This window comes from Aptenodytes patagonicus, chromosome 5, assembly GCF_965638725.1.
Source record: "Aptenodytes patagonicus chromosome 5, bAptPat1.pri.cur, whole genome shotgun sequence".
Taxonomy (NCBI): Eukaryota; Metazoa; Chordata; class Aves; order Sphenisciformes; family Spheniscidae; genus Aptenodytes; species Aptenodytes patagonicus.
Genome location: NC_134953.1, coordinates 2,481,629 through 2,505,394, shown reverse-complemented (window position 1 = coordinate 2,505,394; position 23,766 = coordinate 2,481,629). Strand labels below are relative to the sequence as shown.

At 46.4% G+C, this 23,766-nt stretch overlaps 1 protein-coding gene across 1 annotated transcript in view; it reads left to right on the top strand.

Moving 5' to 3' along the window:
• Positions 1-23,411, top strand: part of CDHR1 (cadherin related family member 1) — a 51,291-nt gene extending 27,880 nt beyond the window's left edge. Inside the window, exons 11-17 of the mRNA XM_076338344.1 lie at positions 1,428-1,580; positions 6,050-6,214; positions 8,385-8,452; positions 11,074-11,302; positions 12,225-12,479; positions 20,591-21,125; positions 23,194-23,411. Coding sequence (XP_076194459.1) covers positions 1,428-1,580; positions 6,050-6,214; positions 8,385-8,452; positions 11,074-11,302; positions 12,225-12,479; positions 20,591-21,125; positions 23,194-23,312 — 1,524 coding nt within the window. The 3' untranslated portion in view covers positions 23,313-23,411. The remainder of the gene's footprint in view (positions 1-1,427; positions 1,581-6,049; positions 6,215-8,384; positions 8,453-11,073; positions 11,303-12,224; positions 12,480-20,590; positions 21,126-23,193) is intronic.
• The last annotated feature ends 355 nt before the right edge of the window (positions 23,412-23,766 follow it).

The window sequence follows — 23,766 nt, the reverse complement described above, 5'->3', positions numbered from 1 at the left end:
CAGCCATTGGAAGGAGGCAGTTCTCTCCCCGCCAATGCCACCGTCCCTCCAGTCATGCACAGCCCCAAGCGCAGAGGACTTCGTATGGTCAGACGGTCCACTTTTTCCCCATCAGCGCTATTTTCCATAGTCCAGCAGCTCTGGCTTTGTGTGTTTGGCTTTACTACCCCGCAAAAGAGAGACTGTTGTCATCTCTGTAGCTGTGGGGATTTGTATGACCAAACAACGCAGACCACTGAGTTTGGATCCAAGATCACTCTGGTTCCCCTGGGGGGCTAGTGCTGAATGCTTTTCCTTTTGACATGAGCTAGGGTTGCAGCAAGAACTGCTCATGACAAGTCCTCCAGGGATACAGCTGAAAGTAGAGTTACCCCGTATGAAAGTTATTGTTAGAAATTCTTCATCTCAAGACGCGTGCTAGGGGGAGAACACGGCACCAGCCAGGCAGCGGATCTGGCTGGCTGTCACAATGTAACCGTGACATTGTTTGAGAAATTGATGAACTCGGAGAGTTGGTTAAATGGGCTCAGCTCATCTTCATGCCTCCCAGGTATGAAGGCAGAAATATGAGAATCCCCATTTCAGCTTTTCTCTTCCATGCTCCGGTTTGGTTTAAAAGAATTGGTCCGTCCATCTGGCTCTGGCTCACTCTTCCCAGCTCGCACACAAGTGGTGGTAACCTTCTAGATACTGCTGCTTCCCATGTCCTCTCTGGCTAGAAGGTTTATCTGTATTATGGGATTTGGCTTCTCACTTCGCCTGGAGCTGTCAAATGTGTGTCATATTTCATCCTGCACAAGCGGAGCTCCTCTCTCCTCCCAAGTCCATCAACTTCCAAAAGGTTTAGTGGCTGTAACTCTGGGCTAGCTTGACCCAGTCAGTGCAAACCGTGGAGTACCACCTCTGTTTGGAAACTGCCTACCTTTGTGGCTCTGCATCATCATCCCAGGCTGTGAACATTTAGGACGCAGGCTGGGTTTTTGAGGGGTCCACTGTCCTGACTCGGGCAGTTCAGTTGTCTTTCCTCGGCAGGAACCAGGAGGAGGCAGGACTTGCCTGCCTATGTGCACGTGGCGTCATCTCTGTCACCTGCAGTAGCTCACTGTGCGTGGCGCGAAGCCCAAGGCTGCTCGCCACAGCAGTCCCTCTCTTAGCCAGTCCTGCTGCAGGGTTTTTTCATTATGACTGAAAGAACAACCAAGCTTGTCAATCTATTTTAAGAAAAGCTGTGTCCGTCTTGTGACCAGGGCTGGAGGGATTATATAGCTAAGCTTCTTAGCAATCTCTTGCCCAGGGGATGGAGAGCAGAGGGCTCTAAGCAGTAACACTCATTCTAATTTTATACAGTGTGAAGAAACAGGGCCAATCTAGGCTGTAAGAAATGCATCGTTCACTGAAAACAATGCCGTATCTGCTTTCATTCACAGGGAGCCAATGCTAAATTCAACCTCCGTCTTGTTGGACCTGGTGGCATCTTCCGAGTGGTTCCCCAGACTGTCCTGAATGAGGCTCAGGTTACAATAATAGTGGAAAATTCTGCTGCTATTGACTATGAAAAATTCAAGGTGTTAACCTTCAAGGTACTTCTGCTTTCCAGGTCCTCTCTGCCTGTGTATGTGATATGCGTATGATGGCTTATGTATCTGATGGGATTTAGCTTCTTAATCCACCCGGAGCTGTCTGATGCATTGTCAGTGACATTATATTCCATGTAAGGGAGACTCATTTCTGCCCATGGTTCATCAACTTCCAAAGGTTTAATGGATGCATCTGTGGATGAATTTAGTCCAGTCAGTGCAAAACGTTGAGTATTATCTCTCTGGAAACTGCACATGTTGGTGGCTCTGAGTCATTCTAGACTGAACCCTAAGGGTGTTATTTCTGCTCTTACAATGATGAATTCACAGGATGAAATCCTAATTTCTCTGGAGCCAGAACTTTACCTGCTTAGTCCTAAGTAATTTGGTTCATGATCATGCTTTTGAATGTTGGCAGGCTGAAGACCCCAGCTGACTGGCAGATAATTTCCCAAAATTGCTCACTGCCTTTGTCAGAGTGTATCTATCTATATGGCCTTTTGCAGACTGACCTGAGGCTATCTCACCCATGCTCCAAGCCAGCCATACAAGAACCAGCTTTCATCCAGAAGCTGGACCCTTGCATTATCCCCTTCCTTGACGGATTCATCGGCTCATCAACAAGATAATTAAGTAGTCTGGTTTTGTGTCAGCTGCCTCTGAACATGAGTATAGATGGTTCAGTTCTGACTGCAAAGAATGGAGTAGACAATCCCTGTAATTGTTAAAAAAAAAATTGCCAAAACTATCTAGCTGAGTATTAACATACGCTAGTTTTGATTTTGTACAGAAAGTGGCATTTTTAGCACAGTCCAGAAGCCAACTTCCTGGGTTTTGTTCTCACCCTTGCTACGTGGTTTGCTTTGTGTCCTTAGCAAGTCATTTCAGTGCAGTATGCTTCATGTCTCCTCTTGTAATGTTCCTTAGTCATTTTGAGCTTCATAGGTTATAGATGCTACAAAAATATGAGGCATCATTACCGTATTAAAATGGAAGATTCTGAAAGGGCTATAAAGTGCTACCGAAACTAATTATAATAAGCGCACATTTATCCAGGTTAAACTACCAAAAGACCAGTAAAGAAGTTACACATGGCCTCCTCATGAATACTAATAGAAATCAAAGTAGTTAATGTGATTGCCATGAACACTGAAAGAATTAATTACCAGGAAAAAGGTTATATATTTTTTTAGCTTAAGCAGTTATTCACTTTTTTTTTTTTTTTTTGGATGAAATTATTTCTACTGGAGAAAGACCATAAGGCTTTGCTAAAAATACAGAGCCTTTGTCTAGATTCCAAATGAAAAAGGTGCAGCTGGATGATATGGTAGTAATATATGGCAGCAAATACTTTATAAAGACCTCATTGCTGTCTTCATTTCCCTGGAAAGTTCAAATCGCTTCCTACCCAGTTTTAATTGCCAATGTAGTCATTCTGGTTAGAATTTTGGATGAAATATATTCTTATTTCTGTACAACATGTATCCCACAGCAGCTTTGAGAAGCTGTTTTCGGGGGGGGGTTCTGTAAACAATGATCCCTCTCCTCCGGTTTGTAACTGAACAGTAAAATGCCAGAGAGGAATTAAAGCTAATTTGACTGGGAGGTGCACTGAAAAACTACCTGAAGCAAAGGCTACTAGAGAAAATCTATCTTCCGTTTAAGGGCTGGCTCTTAAATGCAGTTGGTAGTCAGGACCTCCTTTATTTTCAGCTGTCCAAGAGCTGGAGTGGGTTTCCCAAGGTATGGCAGCTGTGGTAGTTCGTACCCCTCCAGCCTGGCCTCTTAGATCCCAGGTCCCTCTGCCACAGGGGCCAGATGTTGCTGTCCCACCTTGTCATGAGCTGACACGCTTTGGGGGCCAAGCCTCCTGCCTCCACCTCCTTCAGCTTAGCGTACATCCCGCCTTGACAGGAGCCTGGACCTACCCCTCGCATTCTGCAGACACTCACATCTCCTGCAGAACGGGAGCGGATGAGGCTGCAATCATCTTCAGTTGCCAAAATCAAACTCTATTTTAAAAGTTTACCTTTTAAGATTATATCTCAGTTTGCTCTTCTGGCACTGGTACTAATTGTTGATACGTAGTCCTGTGAAGTAACAGTTTGATGCTATTTTTTTCTCTCTCTGCATAAAACAAACAGTCCAGCTCTGCATAAGACATTGCAGGCAAGTAAGCTGACAAAAATCCCTCCCTGAAGGAAGGTGTTGTCAGCATGTCAACAGAGCTGGACTACAGCTGCTAAAAGGAGAGGGAATAAAAAATGAATGTGGAAAACAAAGTAAAAATACTAAGCCCTTATAAGGTATTCTAAGATGGGCTGATTCCAGCAGCAAAGATTATTTCACTGCAGATGTTATAATTTAGTTATAGCTCCACGTGCACGGTAAGCAATAAGATTTTATCTCTCTGCTGCTTTAGGAGCTGAGATTGCTCACGAGCAGGTTTTTGCTGATGTTTGTATGACTGTCCCTTCAAAAATGTCTTTTGCTCTAACACCATCCGAGACTCCCAAACACAAAAGTTAGCACAGAGATGCAGTGACCAAACTCCCCTTTTAGAGCAGATGTGTCCTATAGTAATTACGAGCAATCCTTCGAGACTAATTTCTTCAAGAACCATTTCACTGTTTATTTCCAACCATTATAAATGTTCACACAGTAGGAACAGCTCCGGGAGGTGATACTGAGATAGCCCTTCCCCTGTCTACTCCATCTTCTCCCGCCCCGGCGAGCGGCACGGGAAGGATGTGGTCCCACAGCCCTCGTCTCAGCGAGGCGCTGCACCAACGGAGCGGGAGACGCTGTGGCAGCCCTGCTTCGCCTTCCAAAGCTCAAAGCTCACTTAAGCATTCACCCTCTTTGAAGGAGCTCCTGGGACATACGTCTACTGAGAATTAAAACCCATGCAGCTAGATTTTTCAGCTGAGCCTCTCATATCTCAGTTAAATGCCTGCTCGCTAGTCTATCAGTGGTGTGCTGTCCTCAGTAGGTTTCTAGAGCCCTCCTGCTTTGTGTTAACTAGGTCTCTGCCCAAGCATGAAAACCAAATGGTTGACCAATGGTCATTGTGTTAGTCATTTGGGTTCAGCCCCTACGGAGCCCAAGACTGATGTCCTAGTGCTGATTCTGTGTGATGCAGCCACCCGTCAGGGACCAGACACCTGGGCTGGAGGCTGTGAAGGGCTCGGTGTCTCTCAGTACCTGTTGCTGACGCTGCTCTTTCTTGCGCAGTCGCACACCGCCGGAGCAATAGGCTTGCTGCTGCACCAGCTCAGGCTTCCGACCGACATTCCCCTCATCTACTGAGGAGCAGAGACACAGTAGAAACACTGCTGCTATTTTGTGTTAGACTAAGAGAGAAAACATTTGGTGCTAAGTAGCTGAAGTCCTGTGGAAAAATGCTTGTCTGAGGCTTTGGAGGTGACTCACCGAATACTTGCTGAGGTCTGTTCCCAAGGGGGGGTCTGGGAGCTCCCTGCTGCCTACTGAGAAGTGCCACGCGCCAGACGCCCGGGTTATCCTCTTCCTTCTCTGTGGCGGCTGCTCTTCCCTGCATCAATTAGCTGTGCATTAAGGGGCAATGTGAGAAACCAACTTGCTAACCCAGCAGTGCCATCCCCCAGCTGAGGGCCGAGACAGGCGTGTACTAGTGTTAAGCTCTGCTGACAGCCAGCCAGAGCGTCCGTGCTGCTGGCTTCTCCCCACCCCTGCTCTCGCCGTATGTGGTTGCCTGCCCTTCCAGCTGAGCAGAGTTATGAGAATGTATTATGCCAGCGCTCTCTGTTCCTCCTCAGAGACAGTGAGGCAATTCCAAAGTCCTGGTGGGTATATGATAAAGTCCTAATCAGCACGAGGCAGCGAGGGTAGAGTCCCAAGAAGCCTGGTGGTAGGAGTTCTCACAAACTTTGTGAAGTGGGATTCTGCTCTACATGCCTGATCCCTGACCGTCCTGCATTTGGGGGGTGGGGGTACTGCTGCTTCCAAACATTCCAGGGCACCGGTTCTCTCATCTCTTTACCCTGTTTGGTGCAGTTTATTGCCCTGACCGTTCCTGATGAAGAATTTGTGCTTCCTCTGCAAAGGATCATGATTCAATTTACGTGATTATTCAAAATTATTCAGTGCTTATGTTTCCCTAAGTTCTAGGAGCTCTCCAGGGGTGGGTGTTTCCTTGCTTCTGCTATGGCTTTTTGAGCTGTGGTGGTTAGTTATGACCAATCACATCTGTCGCGTGACGTCTAATACGTATACGCAGGTTTGAAGTCCTCTTTCCACAGCTTGATTGCCCATTGCAAGCATGCGCAAACAAGCCTAGGCTGCACACTGACCTAGCTCATCATCTCCCTGTTTTTGAGCTGTCTGGTCCAACCAGGCTAAAATGCACCAACGTGCCATCGTTAGTGGAAGGAAGCTCCTTTAAGAGGTAACAATAGCTGCTTTGTAGTAATTTCCTGGTTTTCTCTTCTTAGCTTCTCGCAATAGAGGTGAACACACCGGAGAAATTCAGCTCGACAGCTGACGTAGTGATACGCTTGCTGGATACCAATGACAACATCCCGAAGTTCTCCTCCGGCTACTACATTGCCAGGATCCCCGAGAACTCGCCGGGGGGCTCAAACGTAGTTGCCGTTACAGTAAGTTTCATTCACCTCTGAAGAAATGCTCTCTTTTCTAGGTGTCTTTGGAGACCGTTCAAGTACCTTAAAAATAGTGGACAGAGGCAAGTAGCAAATCTTACTTGCCATTCAGCTTCCAGACTGAACTCCAAGTTCCTTTCCAGAATCAACAAAAAAAACCCCACTTCTGCAAAAAATAAAGTTTTAAGCAAACATTTTCAGAACAACAAATTTACTTTGGTTTTTAATTAAGGGCCATCTGCTTTTAAGACAAATCACACGGCCTGTGAGTACTAAGAAAGCCCCAGTCAAATCAGTGTCCAGCAGGAAGATTCAGTTATGACTAGGTGGAGTTGGATTTACTGGATTTGCTTGCTTAAGTATGAGTAAAAAGAAAACAAGATGGCTGCGTAGTAGGTATTAGTCTCCTCCTCCTGGGAGGAATCTGGCTGCTAAATGCATAATTAGACAGTTAATGAAGGCAAGAATATAACATTAAAATGGGGAGAGCTGGGAAAGAAAGATCCCTATGTACGTATCTTCTCACAGCAGGAAAAATATGCCTATAGATTTTCCAGTATCTCGTATTTTCATAGAAAGAAAGTCAGGGTATTACACAGGCCCTACGTGCTGGAGAAGCTTTTCCAGCCGCTGGTGCGCGCTGTATCTCTCCAGTGCAGCTGCTAGGACTGGAAGCAGATCTCACGTCGCAAAGCCGAGAAAGCTCTTGGCCAGGTGGGGCTCGGCGGGTGACGCGAGTCACCTTGCAGAGGCCTCGCGGGCAAGGGTGATGGCAGCAGGTTGCCGGAGATCTCCAGCACAGGCTGGCTGCAAGTAAGAAAGAAAATTAAATAATCAGAATAATAAAGCGCTGCAGGCAAATTTTAGGGATGGAGGAATGAAAGAAGAAGTGGAACGTAAACAATACAGAAAAGGTTATTAGAGGAAGCTAACAGGAAGGCTGTAGCAAACAGACTCCCAAACGTCACTCTCTTTGCAGCAAAAGGAATAAAAAATTCTAGGAGGTGGACAGCGAAAAAAGAAGTTTTAAAAAAGTTTGCAAAAGCAACAAAACTGGCCATTCTGAGCCAAGGTGCACAGGACAGCGTAGCTGAGGAGTCCACGTAAAATTCACTGTCATGTGCTGTCAACGCGGTACTTGACCCAGATTCACAGATATACTTGACAAGCTGCGATACTCCACGTACTCAGGATGGCAATCCTGGCAGAAGCCCCAGGCGTGCAAATGCTTTAGGGAAAGTTACGCAGTCGTAAAGTAGACTGAGGTCAAAATGATGGGGCGAGAGAATCTGACAAGCTCACGTTAAAGAACTACAGAACACCTACCGGTAGGGCTGCAGGTGTGTTATGTTAACCGTGCAGGGACCAAAGACATTGTTCCAGTTTTCAGATATTTAAACAGGATAATGAATGAACCAGCCACTGCCGCCGTGAATTTTGACGGCCAGATACAACGGTGCAATGTAACACCTCCTCAGAGCTATCAGAGAAGCAGGAGCTTATGGAAATAGCTGTTACCAAATCAATAGCCTTCCTAATCCTGAGCTAAGAAAGGAAGCCGACAAGAGTCCAGAACAAAGATATCATCTGGTGTAGCATCTGCATTACTAAAAGTCACACAGGCACAAGAGTGATTAAAACATAAACAAAGCTGAAATATTGTGTATAGATTGAAACATTTGTTATGCATTACTTTAAATCGAATCAATTAAACAAGCAGAGGCTTAAAAAACACTCTATACAAAGTAAATAATTTTGTCTAGGGGATATACATTAATATTTAACTGATAATTAGGAAGGCTTGAGGGCGGGCAGTTTGTTCGTGTCGTTGAGATTAGCTTCATCTCTGTTAAGGGAAAGATGTGTTAAATGCCAATGGATGGAGCCATCTAGTGGCTTTCTCCCTGCTAGAGCCTCTGGGCCCCAGCCTGGCCAGGAGACGGGCGGCATCTTGGCAGCTTCCCTGGGACAGCCAGTGACATTTCCTTGTGTTAGATTTTGCAGTTTTCTAGGTGCACATTTGTTTATGTGATTTTCCCCCTAAAAATGTGATGGCCAAAAGAGGGCAAAGCATTTGGGTTTTTACATGGCCTGTTGTTAAAAGAAAAATGAAACGTTTCTTTTTGCAATTTAGTAAAGGATGACTCTCTTATTTTCTTTTCTTAAGGCTACAGATCCAGATTCAGGGCTTTGGGGAGAAGTCAAGTACTCTATTTATGGAACAGGAGCAGATCTGTAAGTAAAAAAAAAAAAAAAAAAAAGAAAACCACATAACCTCTAAGCAGAGTTTTAAAAGAATTAAAAAAAAAAAAAGGAACAGCTCATTCTTGACCTGCTCATTTCCAAGGACATTTGTGCCATGTTCTTTGTGAGTTCTGTGAAAACAACAACAGAAAAACTAGTGTGATCATTAAACATCTGCTTCATGAACCCATGGAATTTTACTCACAAGCCCCCAAAGAGACATAAGGCAGCTGAAGTACCAATACACAGGATCTGTTCAATCACCATTTGAAAAACACTTGTAAGAGAAAAAGGAGGTTTTGGTCTAGTTGTTGTGAAAAGTCAATTCTGGAGGGAAAAAAAAATCCCTTGCTCTTTCCCTTTCCCTTTCCATATAGCTGTACAAATAGTTCAGTTTCAACTCTTGTCAAAATAAATCAGAGAAGACAAGACTTTCAAGAATATGAACTTTAGCTTTGGAGGCCAGCTGCATTGGGTGTTCAAAGCATTTTATATATTTAAACCTCATAGTCCTGCATCAGGGAAGAAGGGAATCTGACGCTTACTTGGTTTTGTAACGATGCCTACCTCCCTCTCCCTGTCTTTGGGGACAGTGCTGGGGTAAGAACATCCTGAAACACTGGTTTCTCCCACGCTGCTTCCATCCCAGCAGTTGCCCTGGCCCGTTGGCTGGGGCTCCCAGCCATGGCTAGCATCACTGGCCATCACAGGTATTGCTGCTGGAACCTGCAGCTCCTGCTGGACATGGTGGGGCTGCAGGGCAGAATATTGGAAATGAATGAGATTTTCAGGCACTCATCCCCAGAATCCGTTTTTCTCTGTACATTATCCACCTGGAGTTACAGCTGAACACTTCTTGTTAAGGTCAAAGCCATTTAGGAGGCACAATCAAAGCCCCAAATCCAAGATGTTAAGGGTGAACCTCTTCTGTAGCCAGAAGGATACACATATGGGAGCATTTCCAGGATGGATTATTTTGAGCTCTTCACTAAGTCCTTAAGCTAGCTGCTAACTGCATAGAGGCAAGCAGGCAAAGGTCATGTCAAGCAGGCAGACCTCTTAGGTTTAAAATGTAGCAGCTCGTGCAAAGAAGCTTGTGAAGTTGTTGACAAAGAATTTAGAAAAAACTGTGAGTGCAACTTTATTCTGATGGGAGTTACGGGGACGTTCAGACTCACTGTTCTTATGCTGTCGAATGAGGAAATTAAGATGCGAAGACTTTTTTTTTTTCCTTCTTAAGTACAATTTTTTTTTTCCCCCTTTTCCTTGTGCCAGAATGGCATGGCTCTGCAAGGTTGGATTGATTTCCTAGCTCTGGGACCACCAGATCTGCTGAACACACAGTTTGATGCAGATTTGAGAGTTTCAGTTAGAGGCATGATTTTTTCTGTCTCAGGGGTTACATCAGTGGATATGCAGTTGCATTGGCAGAAAAATGAGTTGTACTGGAGTAAGAGGAATAGTGTTAACTGTTGAAGATGAAACCATTATGCTGGTAATCCTACATCCAAGCTGCCAGTGGGGGTGGGGTACACTGCTGTTATCTCTTCACATCTCAGTGCTTCTATTCTTCCACTAAAACGGGGGGTGATGAGAGTCCTCTCTGCATGGTTAGGCTGGGCTGGGTGCTAAGGAGGCACTCAGCACAGGCACCGACTCCTACCAAGAGTTTGCACAGCTCTTTCCACCTCCAGGTCTTGGCTTTCATCATTTTTTTGTATTTGTATTTAACAGGGTAATGAAAACAATTGAAGATTCTGGATTATTAAGTGCCCCCTTTATAATCACTCTCAATTGCGCTCACAGTTGGAATACACAAAATATTTTGTTATCCTGTACATTAATTAAAGGGTATATAAAACCTTTCATCCGTTAAAAACCCTACTGCTTGGAGCCTACACTGGCAGTCCATTTTAAAAAGACACTGGGTTGGTATCTTCTCTATAAATCCAAGCTTTTGGCTGACACTTTTGACAGTATCTCAGTAATTACAAATGTGTAGAATTGAACTTGCTACAGATAAATCTGAACACCGACTCCATCCCAGTGCCAGTCTATGGAAAAGTGATTATTTTTGGAGGACATAATTTGCCCTGCACTTTGGGGGGTCTGAGGGCAGCTATTTTTCTTACCCATTCTGAGAAGCTAAGAGCTTAAATATGATAGGCAGCACGCTTCCCTTAGCCATTGAGGTGATATCAATCAATCTTAATTTATGCAGGACATGATCTAATACATTGTACTTAGAAAGTGAAAAAAAAATTAGGCAGTTCCTTAATGTTTTAGCACAAAGAAATCACTCCGGGAGAAGGCCATCACACTGAGCATTTACTGAGGACAACGGCTTTAACAGAAAATGCAGCTAAAATGGCTAATGCACAATAGATAGAAAAACACCAGACACTGATAGTTCTCTGGTTTTCAAGCCTAAAGGCACTAGCCAAAAGTAGGTAGAGTGAATGATTTGGAAACATCAGCCAGACAGGAGTTAGGTGAAGAGTACCAATCTTTGGGCACAGCATTTCCATGTTTAGAGTCCACCTTTGCCCCAGGCTGTAAACACACGTTAACTGACCAAAAAACCCCAAGGTCTTTCCATGCTTCTTTTCCAGGTTCCTAATCCACCCATCAACAGGTATAATTTACTCCCAGCCCTGGGCTATATTAGATGCTGAAGTGAACTCAAAGTATAACTTCTACGTGAAGGCAGAGGACACAGATGGGAAATACAGCTTGGCTGAAGTGTTTATCACTGTGCTAGACGTCAATGACCACTCTCCGGAGTTCAACGAAAACATCCAGGAAAAGACGATGATCATCGGGTCACCGGTGAAGATAGAGGTGAGAGTCGACACAGCGTGTCACAAAGCAGAGTGCTTTGGAAAAGCCCCAGCTCTGCTGTTTGTTGCTCAGGGATCATGAGGCATGCCTGAAAGTTGGCTTTTCCTCGGGCTCTATTTTGCACACCCATTTGTATGTAACAAATGGATTAAAGCGTGGAATGATAGTATTTACAGACTGCTGAGAAGGAGAAATGAATTCTATAGGCAAAAGATGAAATTCTGTTACAGTATTTGAACCATCAGCTGGTGGAGGATCCTGGATCATAAGAAGCCCAAATAAGACGAGTGAATGAAAGTACAGTGTTTTGAATACTTAACCTTCCTGCCACGCCTTGGTGCTCAACCACACAACTTCTTTCCCTTCGCTTTGCAGAATTGTATTCATTGCTCCAGTGTGGAACAGGAGCTAAAAAAAACGCACTAACAATTCACAGGCAAAGGAGCAGAACATCCTATGTTACACGTATTTGAATGCATATCGTGAAGCCTGATTACACAACACCTAATGTTAGCAGAATAAATGCCACAGCACAAAAATTAAGGCAGCTATAGTTTATAGTGCGGAGCTAATCCCATTGTTCTCTATTCACTTCACATCTGTCCCCCATGCTGTGTGAGAAACTCCCCAGCAGTGGACCATTTGCATTCTACAGATAGGTTCAGTTTTTCCTCTGATTTTATTTAATCTCAAATAGAAATCGCTTATACAAAAAGAACTCTAGTCCTGCTGTTTTTCACTAGAAAATGTAGCATAGCTGATACCAGAGAAGGGGAAATTGTTTCCAAGACGAAACAAAAACAGCCCAGTCATCTCACAGCATGGATATTGTCGGAAGTGAATGCTCAGAAACCTGTAGGGTTTTGTCTTCAGGCAAAGATACAAACAATAACATCTTTTTTCTTTGCACTTCCCCTACCAGGCTATAGATCAAGATGCAGAAGAACCCAACAACATTGTAGATTATTCCATCATGCAAGCAGATCCAGCCAACGTGTTTGATATAGACCAAAGCACTGGGGAAATCAAGCTGAAATCCTATATCCGTTCCCTGGACATCATCCACAACATCACAAAGAACAAAGACTGCATATGGTCAGTGGTGGTGCAGGCCAAAGACCGGGGCTCCCCGTCCTTCAGTACCACGGCAGTTCTGAAGATCGATATCACAGAGGAGGTAAGCAAACGTTTTAGAAAAATCCGTATGTGAGATGATCCTTGAGGGGCACCAAAGAGTAGTCACTGCTTGCTCCATTTCTGAGACTACTTTAAAGATGCTTCAGGAGTTGAAATCAACAGCCAAAAAGTTGCCAGCCATTGCTTCTCCTTTCTTGCTAGCTCTGTTTTGTTGAGTGTTTCTAGAGCCTTGTGGTGAAGCTGGATTCTACAGCCACAAATGTAAAAGTCACTTTGATCAGAGAAATTGCAAAGGTACAAAGGCAGGAGCATAGTGTGGTTGGGAGATGAGTTTCTTGCATCTGATTGTTAGAGAGAGATGCAAATTAAGGGCTATAGACTCCTGAAAGTAAAGGTGAATCCTGGCTGCTAAATTTCTGATTTTTTTGTTTTCATTCAGGAGAAGAAAACAATCTTTTTCCCCTACAAAAAGTGAGTGGAAAGTAGCTGGGGCCAGAGTGAAATAGATCAGAGCAGTTTTGCAAGTCAACATAAGTGACATAGGAAAACTGAGAAAACTTTATAGAAATGCTTTAAAGTACATAGAATTTTGGATGCAAGTTTAATAATTGCAGTACTGCTAGCAGACGAAACAAGAAAACTCTAAAAGATAGCACACGTAGGTTGTGAGTTTCCTGTTACTCCAACTTCTACATCAACCAAAGAACAAGCGGCGATTTATGGTGGGCAGCGCATGCTTGCATGATTCTTATTTATTGTAACCGCCTTGCCATGCCTTTAAGTAGGTACCAGCAGGGAGGAAATGGGCTTTAAAGTAGATGAGAAACACATCATTAGCCTGACAGTCTCTGGACCACACACATACTGGGCAAAGATGCAAATCTCATCCTACAGACAGCAGCTGGCCTTCCCTTTGGTCAAAATGCACCCACTGCTCTTTTATCTAGTACCATCTTTCTCTGCTTTCTCCATCTTCTCTTACTCCACTGATACTCCTTATCAGGTGCATTTATATGATGCTTCTTGTATACAGTTCAGAGCCTGCTGGAAGTTAGAAGGTGTCTGCAGAGAAGACTTGTGCTCGTCGGCAAGGTAAACTTAGCCACCAGCAGCACAGGAGTAACTCCCCGTCTCCGTTGTCAGCGCCTGCCCCACCAGGACCGCCGGGGGACTCGGGTCTGCCCCAGCAGAGGGGGTGCCTGGCGTGGGGCTGCCTGTTGGGGCTGGCCAGCCCTAGAATCATAGAATCATAGAATCATTGAGGTTGGAAAAGACCTCTAAGATCATCGAGTCCAACCATCAACCCAACACCCCCATGCCCACTAAACCATGTCCCTCAGCGCCTCATCTACACGTCTTTTAAATACCTCCAGGGATGGGGACTCCACCACTTCCCTGGGCAGCCTCTTCCAATGTTTAACCACTCTTTCAGTAAAGACATTTTTCCTCAGGTCCAATCTAAACCTCCCCTGGCGCAACTTGAGGCCGTTTCCTCTCGTCCTATCGCTTGTTACTTGGGAGAAGAGACCGACCCCCACCTCGCTACAACCTCCTTTCAGGTGGTTGTAGAGAGCGATGAGGTCTCCCCTCAGCCTCCTCTTCTCCAGGCTAAACAGTCCCAGTTCCCTCAGCCGCTCCTCATCAGACTTGTTCTCCAGACCCCTCACCAGCCTCGTTGCCCTTCTCTGGACACGCTCCAGCACCTCGACGTCCTTCTTGTAGTGCGGGGCCCAAAACTGAACACAGTGTTCGAGGTGCGGCCTCACCAGTGCCGAGTACAGGGGCACGATCACTTCCCTACTCCTGCTGGCCACACTATTTCTGATACAGGCCAGGATGCCATTGGCCTTCTTGGCCGCCTGGGCACACTGCCGGCTCATGTTCAGCCGGCTGTCAACCAGCACCCCCAGGTCCTTCTCTGCTGGGCAGCTTTCCAGCCACTCTTCCCCAAGCCTGTAGCGCTGCATGGGGTTGTTGTGGCCGAAGTGCAGGACCCGGCACTTGTCCTTGTTGAACCTCATACAGTTGGCCTGGGCCCATCGATCCAGCCTGTCCAGGTCCCTCTGCAGAGCCTTCCTTCCTACCCTAGCCCTGCTGCAGGCTCCATGAAAGCTGCCATGCAGCGCTGGGGCTCAGCGTGGGCAGGGCATGCCGCTTCAAGGCTCTGCCAGGTGGAGCTGGGGGACTGTGCATACTGGGTCTCCGTGATAAGTCTAGAGATTTAGCCATTCTTACTGATGTAAAGGAAATAAATTGCTTAACACTTCGATTTCCTATGGAAACCATAAGTTTTGGTGGGTTTTATACAACAAATAAGAATTGCTAGCCGCAGCCAACAGTGGGAGCGCCCGTCCTCCCTGCCTTGCTTCCAGGCTTCTCACAGGGCGCACGTTTCAGGAGTGCGTGGCACCAGGCGGCCTCAGGCACTGTCCCCACTGTTGGCCCCCAGCATCTAGCCTCCAGCTTCCCCTCCCGGATGAGCTGGTAACCCCTCTGTCAGCGTGCGGGGCTAAGGTACAGGGCTGAGGGGTGTGGAGGGGAGGGAGGGTGCCCCACACCTCCTCTGCTGGGGGAGAAGATGTGTCCCTGAACCAGCTGATGAAGGACATCTGGAAGGAAAGCGTGAGCAGCTGATGCTTTGGGATAAAGAGTTTCCTGGATTTCCTTCTAGTGCTTGAAGCAACATCAGCACCTGATGAAAGAAGGTGTCTCGTACAAAGTCCCCTCTCTGCTTCCTTTTCTCCCCCTCCAGGGGCACAGGTTTGGCACAAAGTGATGGAGCGTCCCTCCTGATAAAGTCTAAAGGGGAAGCAGAGAGGGCTGTGAAGACATGGATTCCTCTCAGACACAGTTTTTCCCTTCTTCTCCATGCTCTTCTCGATGCCAAGTCCCAACACAAAGCCCGAGCTAGCAACAGCATCTTCTTTCTTCGCTTGAGCAGGTCTCTTCAGCAGGATCTGCACTACTAATCTGATGTCGCGTCCTCCATAAGCTTTTGTACATTTCTGCATTACTTCTTCCATTGCTTGCAATGATTTGGGTTGGGATTTTCTTTTATCCACATCTCCTTGCAAAAACCACTCTCAAATTTCGGCTTGCATGTGAGTGAGATGCAGTGCCAGTGTACAAAACCCTTGGTCACTCCCTACGTCCCAGAGACGGCAGAGTCACTGCTAACACTTTGTGAAGAAAAGAGTCTCTTGGTATAGGGACATTGCGTACACACACACTCACACACAGGCACACACTCTCAGAGGCTGTTACAAATGAACATTTCGTCCCCCTGTGCTCCAGCTGTACAAAGTCTCTTTTAGTTAGCTGTTTGGTGGGCATTTATGTATTACTGATTTTGGATAAGGAGGACATGTTTGAATGCATCCTCTAGAGGTTTCCTGCAGTGCTAATCACACCAAGTAATTAAACAGACATATTTTCTGATTAACATTTACCATTGCAATTAGCGCAAGGCTGTGTCCTTCAAGATAGATGCCTTGTGGCTAAGTTCAGCGGTATTGCACATCAAAAGGACCTTTAGCTCTTGGAATAATACAGTGATAAAAAATTCCAGAGGCCTTTTAATTTAACTGAGTCTGGTTTTATGGAAATTGGTATTGAGTGGCGTCTGTTAATCTCCTACCCTTTCTCAACAGAACAAGAAACATATGCTGAAAAAGCCACTCTTTTTTCACCCTTATGTCTCACTCAAAAATCTATTCCTGCTGCCCAAGATATTCACAGAAAGCTGATTCCCACTCCTGATCCTGAAGGTTGGCCTGATGGGGGGATCCCTCTGCCTCTTCATGACTCCACTGAGGTTCTGCACGTATATGGGGATGTTTATTTACACCTCTTCATGGACTGAGACTTAAGTCCACACTTAGGCAGCATACTCCGTGGTTCTTAATAGCTTTGGCCACTCATTTAGACTTCTAAATATAGCTGGTGAGTCTCAGTTTTAGATTCCCCTAATTGAAAGGTTCAACAAATACCTTCTGTAAATTAATGTGGATATCTCCTCCTCTCTCATACTAACTCTGCAACCGTGGGAACTGTGGTTGCTGATGGCACTAAACATCCTTGGCCACATCTGCAGAGCAGGTAGCCTCTTCTTTCCACCTTGGAACCTTGGTGGTTACATGGACCTTGAAAAAAAAATTGTTCGGAGAAGGTCGGTTTGATTTGAGAAGTCTTGCCCCATGCTCGTGTCTGTATTGCAAAGTGATGTAAATGCAGCTTTCATGTACGGTGATAGCTGGGTCTTACGAAACCGGCTTCGAAGGCATGTGTCAATGTTAGAGCCTCTCAAAAGCTGGCGAGTCCCAGTGACTGCTGGACACTTCAGCACCCTGCGGGACTTGGGCTGAGGAGCTTCTCTGCAGGGGACAGACAGTCACAAGGGTTCTGCAAGGGACCATGCATTCCCGTCAAATAAAAAATAGGTGATGACATCTTTTAATCCAAACAGTTGCTTTTAATCTTTTTAATTGTATTCTTGTCCCAGGATTGGACTTCTCCTTCCTCAAAGCTGATGCGAACAGCTTAGCTACTTCCAAACTTCTGCCACGGTTCTGTAACCCTCTAATTGTCCCCAACCCTTCCCCGGGCCAGTGCTCATTATAACTGTGAAGTCACACCAAAACAACAGCAGAGCATTGTCTTTTGTGAGCAGTGGTATTTTAACTCCTTTGATGGCTATTAAGAAAGAGAGTGTTTCTTCCAGGTTTTGACCCACAGAGGTATGACAGCGCTTCCCATACCAGCTTTCATTTCATTGCGTATCTGCTTTTTTTTTTTTGCGTGTCCAAGAAAAATCAGTACTCTTCAAAATGCAGCACACCTCTTAGGAAAAAACAACAGCTAAACAAATTACAAAGTGGCGCCATTTGTTGACCCAGTTCTGAGGCACTGCTGGTAATCGATACCATGACTTGAAGGTGTTTTGAATGTGCAGGGTAGTGCTCAGAGCCAAAGCGCTTAAACTTAGGTGTCCAAATGCTCCCAGACTTTCACTGTCAGAGGGTGCTCGGACCTCTCTCAGACCTGGTCAGTGCGTTAACTGACTGGGCCACGGTGATGACACAGACAAGATTGCAAAGCTTTTTGGTGACAAATGCACTTACATGAGCCTCTCTGCAGGCTGGCTAAGACGATGCTGTTCCAGGCTTGTTTTTCAAGTTATTCCTCCTATTTATCCTGTGAGTGTCGTGGCCATGACAAACAGAAATTCTCCCACCGTGTGCTTACAAAATGCCTTATGTTTTTATGCAGACGTTACAGAAGCGTTGTTATCTAAGGCTGATTCTAGGCAAAGCTTTGTATAGTACAGGCCCAGCAACTAGAATATAGGCTGAACCAACTATTAATGGTTTTAGTTTTGGTATTAATCACCTCTTCATAACTGGAAGCTCTGAACAGGTGCCAAACTTGGTGAGACAAGGGGGAGATGAACGAAGCCAAATTCTGAAACTCCCCATATGATTTCCGTCAGTTCTTACCCCTGCAACTGTTGTACACTGGCAACATAAACATGTACTTCTGTCTAATCCCATTTATTCAAGGTTTTCAAATAGCTAGTCAAATATTTATTACTGAGATATAGGATCTTCTTAAGCATATGTCATCTTTCTCCCTGTGTTGGCCCTATAGTGGTTAAACATTGGAAGAGGCTGCCCAGGGAAGTGGTGGAGTCCCCATCCCTGGAGGTATTTAAAAGACGTGTAGATGAGGCGCTTAGGGACATGGTTTAGTGGGCATGGTGGTGTTGGGTTGACGGTTGGACTCGATGATCTTAGAGGTCTTTTCCAACCTCAATGATTCTATGATTCTATACTATTTAGCCATCAGTGCCTCGCTACAAAATAGGTCTTGACAACACTCGTCATAAGTGGACTCATTTCAGGTCATGTACTACTTAGCAGGGTTTATCTGACACTTAATTCATCAGACTTTCACATCAAGTTAAGTAAGCCAGGGTGGAATTTCTGTCATCTGATGGGACTTAAGTACACAAAATCCATGTAATGCAGAACAGCAAAGCTGATGTGAATCCCAGCTCCACCAAAGTCGTGGGCTGCTCTGCTTTTGGTTTCTAGCTTAGGTCCACTTCTAATTAAATAATGGAAAAACTCTTTGCACAGCAAAATGATGAAAATTGGTTGCTACCTGTAAGGTAATGTGGTCCATGAGTTTCAATAGCATTTCTTCACCCATTTTTCTTTGGCAATAGGAAACATTCAGGGCAGGAGAAGGGTGGTCTTGGATAATGTGTTTGAGGTAGGTTGTGAAAATACAGAAGTGAAGTGGAGACAATGGGGTGTGTATTAATGAATTTATATTCCCTAAGTTTAGGGACGTGATTTAAAAATAGTGTTCCTGTGTAATACCTGACAAGAGGTACTCTGAAGCATCCTTTGGGGATACTCTTAGTCACCTCCCTCCACAGACTGGGGAGGGTAAAGAGATGAGCATCCTAGTTTAGAGTCATACAGGGAAATCCATCTGATCTCACTTTAAATGTCTAAAAGTCAGAGGTTCAAGTCCAAGCTAGTCACAAGGCTCTCCTTATACTCACTGTCTTTGATACCTATTTTAGCTTGTGGTGACCACTACTCTGGAGGTGTCCTTTTCTCCCCATTGACTAAAAGCTGGGAGCTTAGACCACTGACTAAAATGCAGATAACCTGTTACTAGACATGCAAAGTTTGGGTGATGATTCCCTCCTGGAGTCGAGGCCAGAGGAGTGGGGCATGGTGGGTAGCCCTGTCTCTCCGCAGCCGCACGTAGCTTTATGACCGGCTCTTGCTCGTGAATGTGCCATTTCTGAAGGATCTCCTGGCCTTGCACAACGCTGCTGTCTGTCCAGGTACCCTTGCAGGAGCTTGTATTCATTATGAACTTCTCTTGGAAATGTAGTCCAAGGGTGGACTACCATGCCATGAAGAAGGGTGATCTATGTGCCGTGCTGCTACTCTTTGTTCCCTGATCAGCCAGGTGTTTGTACATGCTTCCTAACTTCTTTTAGTGTTTCTGGATTCAGTTCAATGTCATTGCAACTGTGTCCTCTCCCGTGCCTAGTTCAACACTTAGCTCCCTTTATTTTACATGTTCTCTATCCTGTACACATTTTACCCTAGTTCCCTAGCTGTATTTATAATAGATACTGGCCTCTTTCAAATATAAATGTGTGAGGGTTGACCATTTCTCTTATTTTTGATATTTCCAGATCAAGTCCAGGGTAAAATCCTATATTTTAGGTCTCAAGAAGCGTCCGTGGACAATACTTGGAATTTGCATGAGTGGCGTCCTTTCCACCATTTCTGTAACAATGGTGATCTCCACCATCATGTACTGGAAAAGTGTGAAAAGATCCAGGCTCCACCCGCAGGGCAAAATCCGCAAAATTATACGGGGACCTCCGAGACGCACAGTGTGCTAAGCTGCAAAGTGAACTGGCCATTCATTTGTCCTTAATATGCCATATGTAGCTTATGTTATTGCTTCTTTCTTTTATTTCTAAAAACAAAGCTCTTTAGCTCTACTCATGTCCCCTACCTCAAAGAGTTTTGTTATGTCTGTAAAAGAGTACTTGAAAACAGAATGCAGCACGTACCTGCTAACTACTCATTTGTACGCTGTAATTTTATAAAGTGAAGTTTTCTCATAATTTTTTTAATGCCATACTCAGTAATAGTCTTATAAACTGCATCACCGTATCACCTGCAACTGTTTTTGAAAGATCATTTTCTACTCATAAGCTTCTGTTTGGGTTCAACACTATTATTCCTACAAAATTAACTCTGAAATGTAGTACAACAATACAGCTGCAGATCCTGGAGCAAATTATTTTCTTGCTCAGTTCTTGCAAGTTAAACAACCACTATGGTGACACGCAGGAATCCGTCCTAATTCGGCGGCAGTACTCCTGTAAGCTTTTGTGTTCGGCAGTCGTCCATCTCACAATACTGTAATGCTTGCCCAGTCTCCTGCTCCATCCAAATTCTCCAAACCTGGACTGGCTCTTTGACTTTCATTTTTTCAGAGACAGCTTCCATTAGTCAGCCCTGCTTGTTACATATTTTGGACAAATGAAATTTCTGGGTCACTGTCTGTCCCATAGAGTAAGTCATGTGTTTTCTTTGTACCCTTTTACAGACTCTTCACAAAGGGCCTATGGCCGCCTTTTTGATGCAAACTAAAGATAACCCCATGAAAGCCTTAGGAGTGCTAGCTGGTGTCGTGGGCATAATGGTGCTGATAACTGTCATGATCTCTACTGCCATGTTCTGGCGCAATAAGCGGTCCAACAAAATCATGCCGGTAAGAAGGATCATAAAAAAGAGACAGACCCCACAGTCCCGGACAGTCAGGATGGAGTGGCTGAAGTTCAAGAGGCCCAGCAATGCCGCAGAGAAGTTTGTTGTTGAGGATGATGCCAAGAGCCTACACAACGAGAACAGCAACAACAACATCCAGGTTGCCCCCGTGCCGCCGACCGCCCCTTTGCCCCCGCCGCCCCCTGCCCTGGCTCCCAGGGGGGATGTCCCGGGGTGGCAGGTGCCAACCGTGTCCGGCTCCCTCACTCCAAAGTTTACGAACAAGCAGCTGAAGAAGAGAGGTCATAGCAGCGCCCACAATGCCCTCGTGTCAGAGCTCAAAATGAAGTTTGAGAAGAAGAACGCAGCTATCGGTGAGCCCCACATCTAGGCTCTTGGCAGCCGCCAGAGACTGTGGATTGTGGCTGTGCGTGGATGTATTTATGTGCTGTGGTCTTCCCCGTGTCTGTCAGCACCTTGTGAACTGAGAGCAGCTTCTCGCTGTGATAGCCACCCCTCACCTTGTGCAAGTATTACGTGCTACGGAGTCACCCCACCCATAGCAAACGCTGCGGTCCGTGTCCAGTTGCGACTGCAGTTCCTTCGGCTCGTGTCCCAGTGCTGGTCCCTCCCTGCAGCTGTCAGACCAGGGTGCTGAGTACTCTCGCGCCAGCCACAGTCTCCCCAAGTGAGCAGGGATTCAGGTTGCCCCCATTTCGGAGGTCCCTACCCAGAGCCCTGGTTTTCAAACAAGGCGTTCTGCAGCCAAAGCACTGGCGGATGCCACTTCTGACCTGGTCTGGCAGGTGGGTTTGAGGTGTCCAAAAACCCATCACTTCAAATCCCAGACCCACTTTTGAAGACGTTGGCCTGGCTGTGGCACCAGCACTGAGTCGATGTGCAGGTCTCCTGCAGCAGTGACACTGCACGCTGCAAGAGGGTAGCGCGTAGCTGGTACCTGCTGTCCTCGGTGGTACCTGCTGTCCTCAGGGCGCGACGCGCTTTGCGACAGCTGGCGGAGCGATGTGCTCATGGCCTGAGTACCTTCATTCCCAAAAGGTAAGGGCAGGCTTGGAGAAGTTCTTCATTTTCCTGCAGCTTATGCTGGGTTTTGCCAGAGTGCATTGACATGATGCTGCGCTTCGCTTCTGCCCTGGCCTTGCCTGCTAATCAGGGGGTGGGAGGGCCACCTCAGCCTTCCCTAGACCAGCTGGGGCAAGATTCGAGCGCGGAAGTTCAATAGCAGCGCTCGCTTGATACTGCCTCCTTCTGACACCGCGTCCCCTAACGAGGGGGAGGCCAGCAGGAGAAGGCCATGATTAAAGCAGCAGGGAAGACAAGGTAAAACCAAGAGAAAAATGATAAGTGAAAAATACAGACGGGTGCTGGGAAGTCGCATGTGTTGGTCAGGGAAGAGTCTGGAAAGATCATTGGGTTTTGTACGCTGCTAGCAGGAGGTGTCGGGGAATGTATTTCATCACCTCCCCTGGCTTGCTCCAGGGACTGGTGAGTGCAAAAGGAGGTTTCCATAAAATATTCTAGTTTGTCCTATCAGTATTTTTGAGTGAATTATGTGACAGTTAACGGGGGGTGGAGGGGGGTGGGGGGGTGGGGGACAGCTGACACTTTTTTTTTCTGTTACGTGACAGTAAAAAGGCACCGAAGGCAGAGCACTTTTTTCACTGGATCTACCCCACAGTTTCTCCCTCATCTTCGTCTCTGAGGAGATGTTTTTCAGCTGGGCCTGGCTGTTTCCCATCCCTTGGGGAGAAGGCAGCGTGCACTGGGCTGGCTGGGGAGCAGCACCCTGCACCCCTCTGCCTGAGCCCTGGCCCCGCAGGGCAGCTGTGCTGTCATGGATCAGCACCATGCACATCAAGATGGGGAGAAAACCCTATAGGACAGGACGCCGTGTTAATTCAAGGGGGTTCATGAGACTCTTCTCCAGCTGTCATTTCAGCTGGACCAGCAGACCTGGCCCTCAGGGGCTCTTCTTCCCTAACCCCATTAGCTGGTCTAATTCCCTTTGTTTGCAGCAGGACTTCATCAGCTTAGGGGATAGCTGGCTGAATGAGAAGTGACCCACTTATGGGAAAAATCCTGTGTTTTTTAACTTCGGTTCAATCCACCTAGAAGCCAGAGGGCGACGGCGGCTCATGTCACCTGCGGGCTGAGCCAGGAGCCGTAGCCGAGAGGTGCAGCAGGGTTCCGGCTGGGTGGCCGTGGCAGCAGCGCTGCTCCCAGAGCTTCTGCCACATCTCGTTTCCTCCACATTTTCTTGCTTATCCCTCCTCCTAGGGCTGTGCGGCGTGAGGCTGAGGCTCTCGCCTCGTCCTTGTCCTCCGGCCGCAAGCCGGTGGGAGGGAGGGGAAGTGCAGCCCCCGGCTCCGCTCCTGGTTCCCTGCGCGAGCACGCGCCTTCTGCTGGTTGTGTCTCCACCAGGTTCTGCAGCGTTTCCCGAGGTACCAAAAGTTCGTGATTTATTCCCCGTACTACTGTCTTCCCGATGTTGTGTTGAAGCCAGTATTCAATGTTCATTATCCAATGAGGAAAGCCTATAAAGACCATTCAATTAAGTGAGATTTAACAGGAATTATAGGCTTATAGTCTTAGAGATTATATTTAAGAGGGAATAAAGATGTTTTATTACTATGTTGTGAGACTTTTTTCCCGTTCCTCTGTATTTCAACTTCGGGGGGGGGGGGGGGGTATAAAGAAATTAAAAAAACTACAAAAGGTGCTTCTGTGCATGGTGTGATTCTGCTGGCAACCATGCCTTGTCATTGACCGCACGGGCACAGGCAGCCAGACGGCTTTCCAGGATGACCAAATGGCCCCTTTTGCAGGCCGCGAGTCAGGAGAGGGGCTGTACGGTTTTTGGGCAACACCAGCCTGGAAGAAGAGGAGGCGAGAAGCAGGATGCCATGGGGCATGGGGGACGGGCAGGGTCACAGACGAGCCCCTGGCCGAGCACCCGTCATGCTCTGCAGCCCACTGCGGCACTGCCCGGCGGGG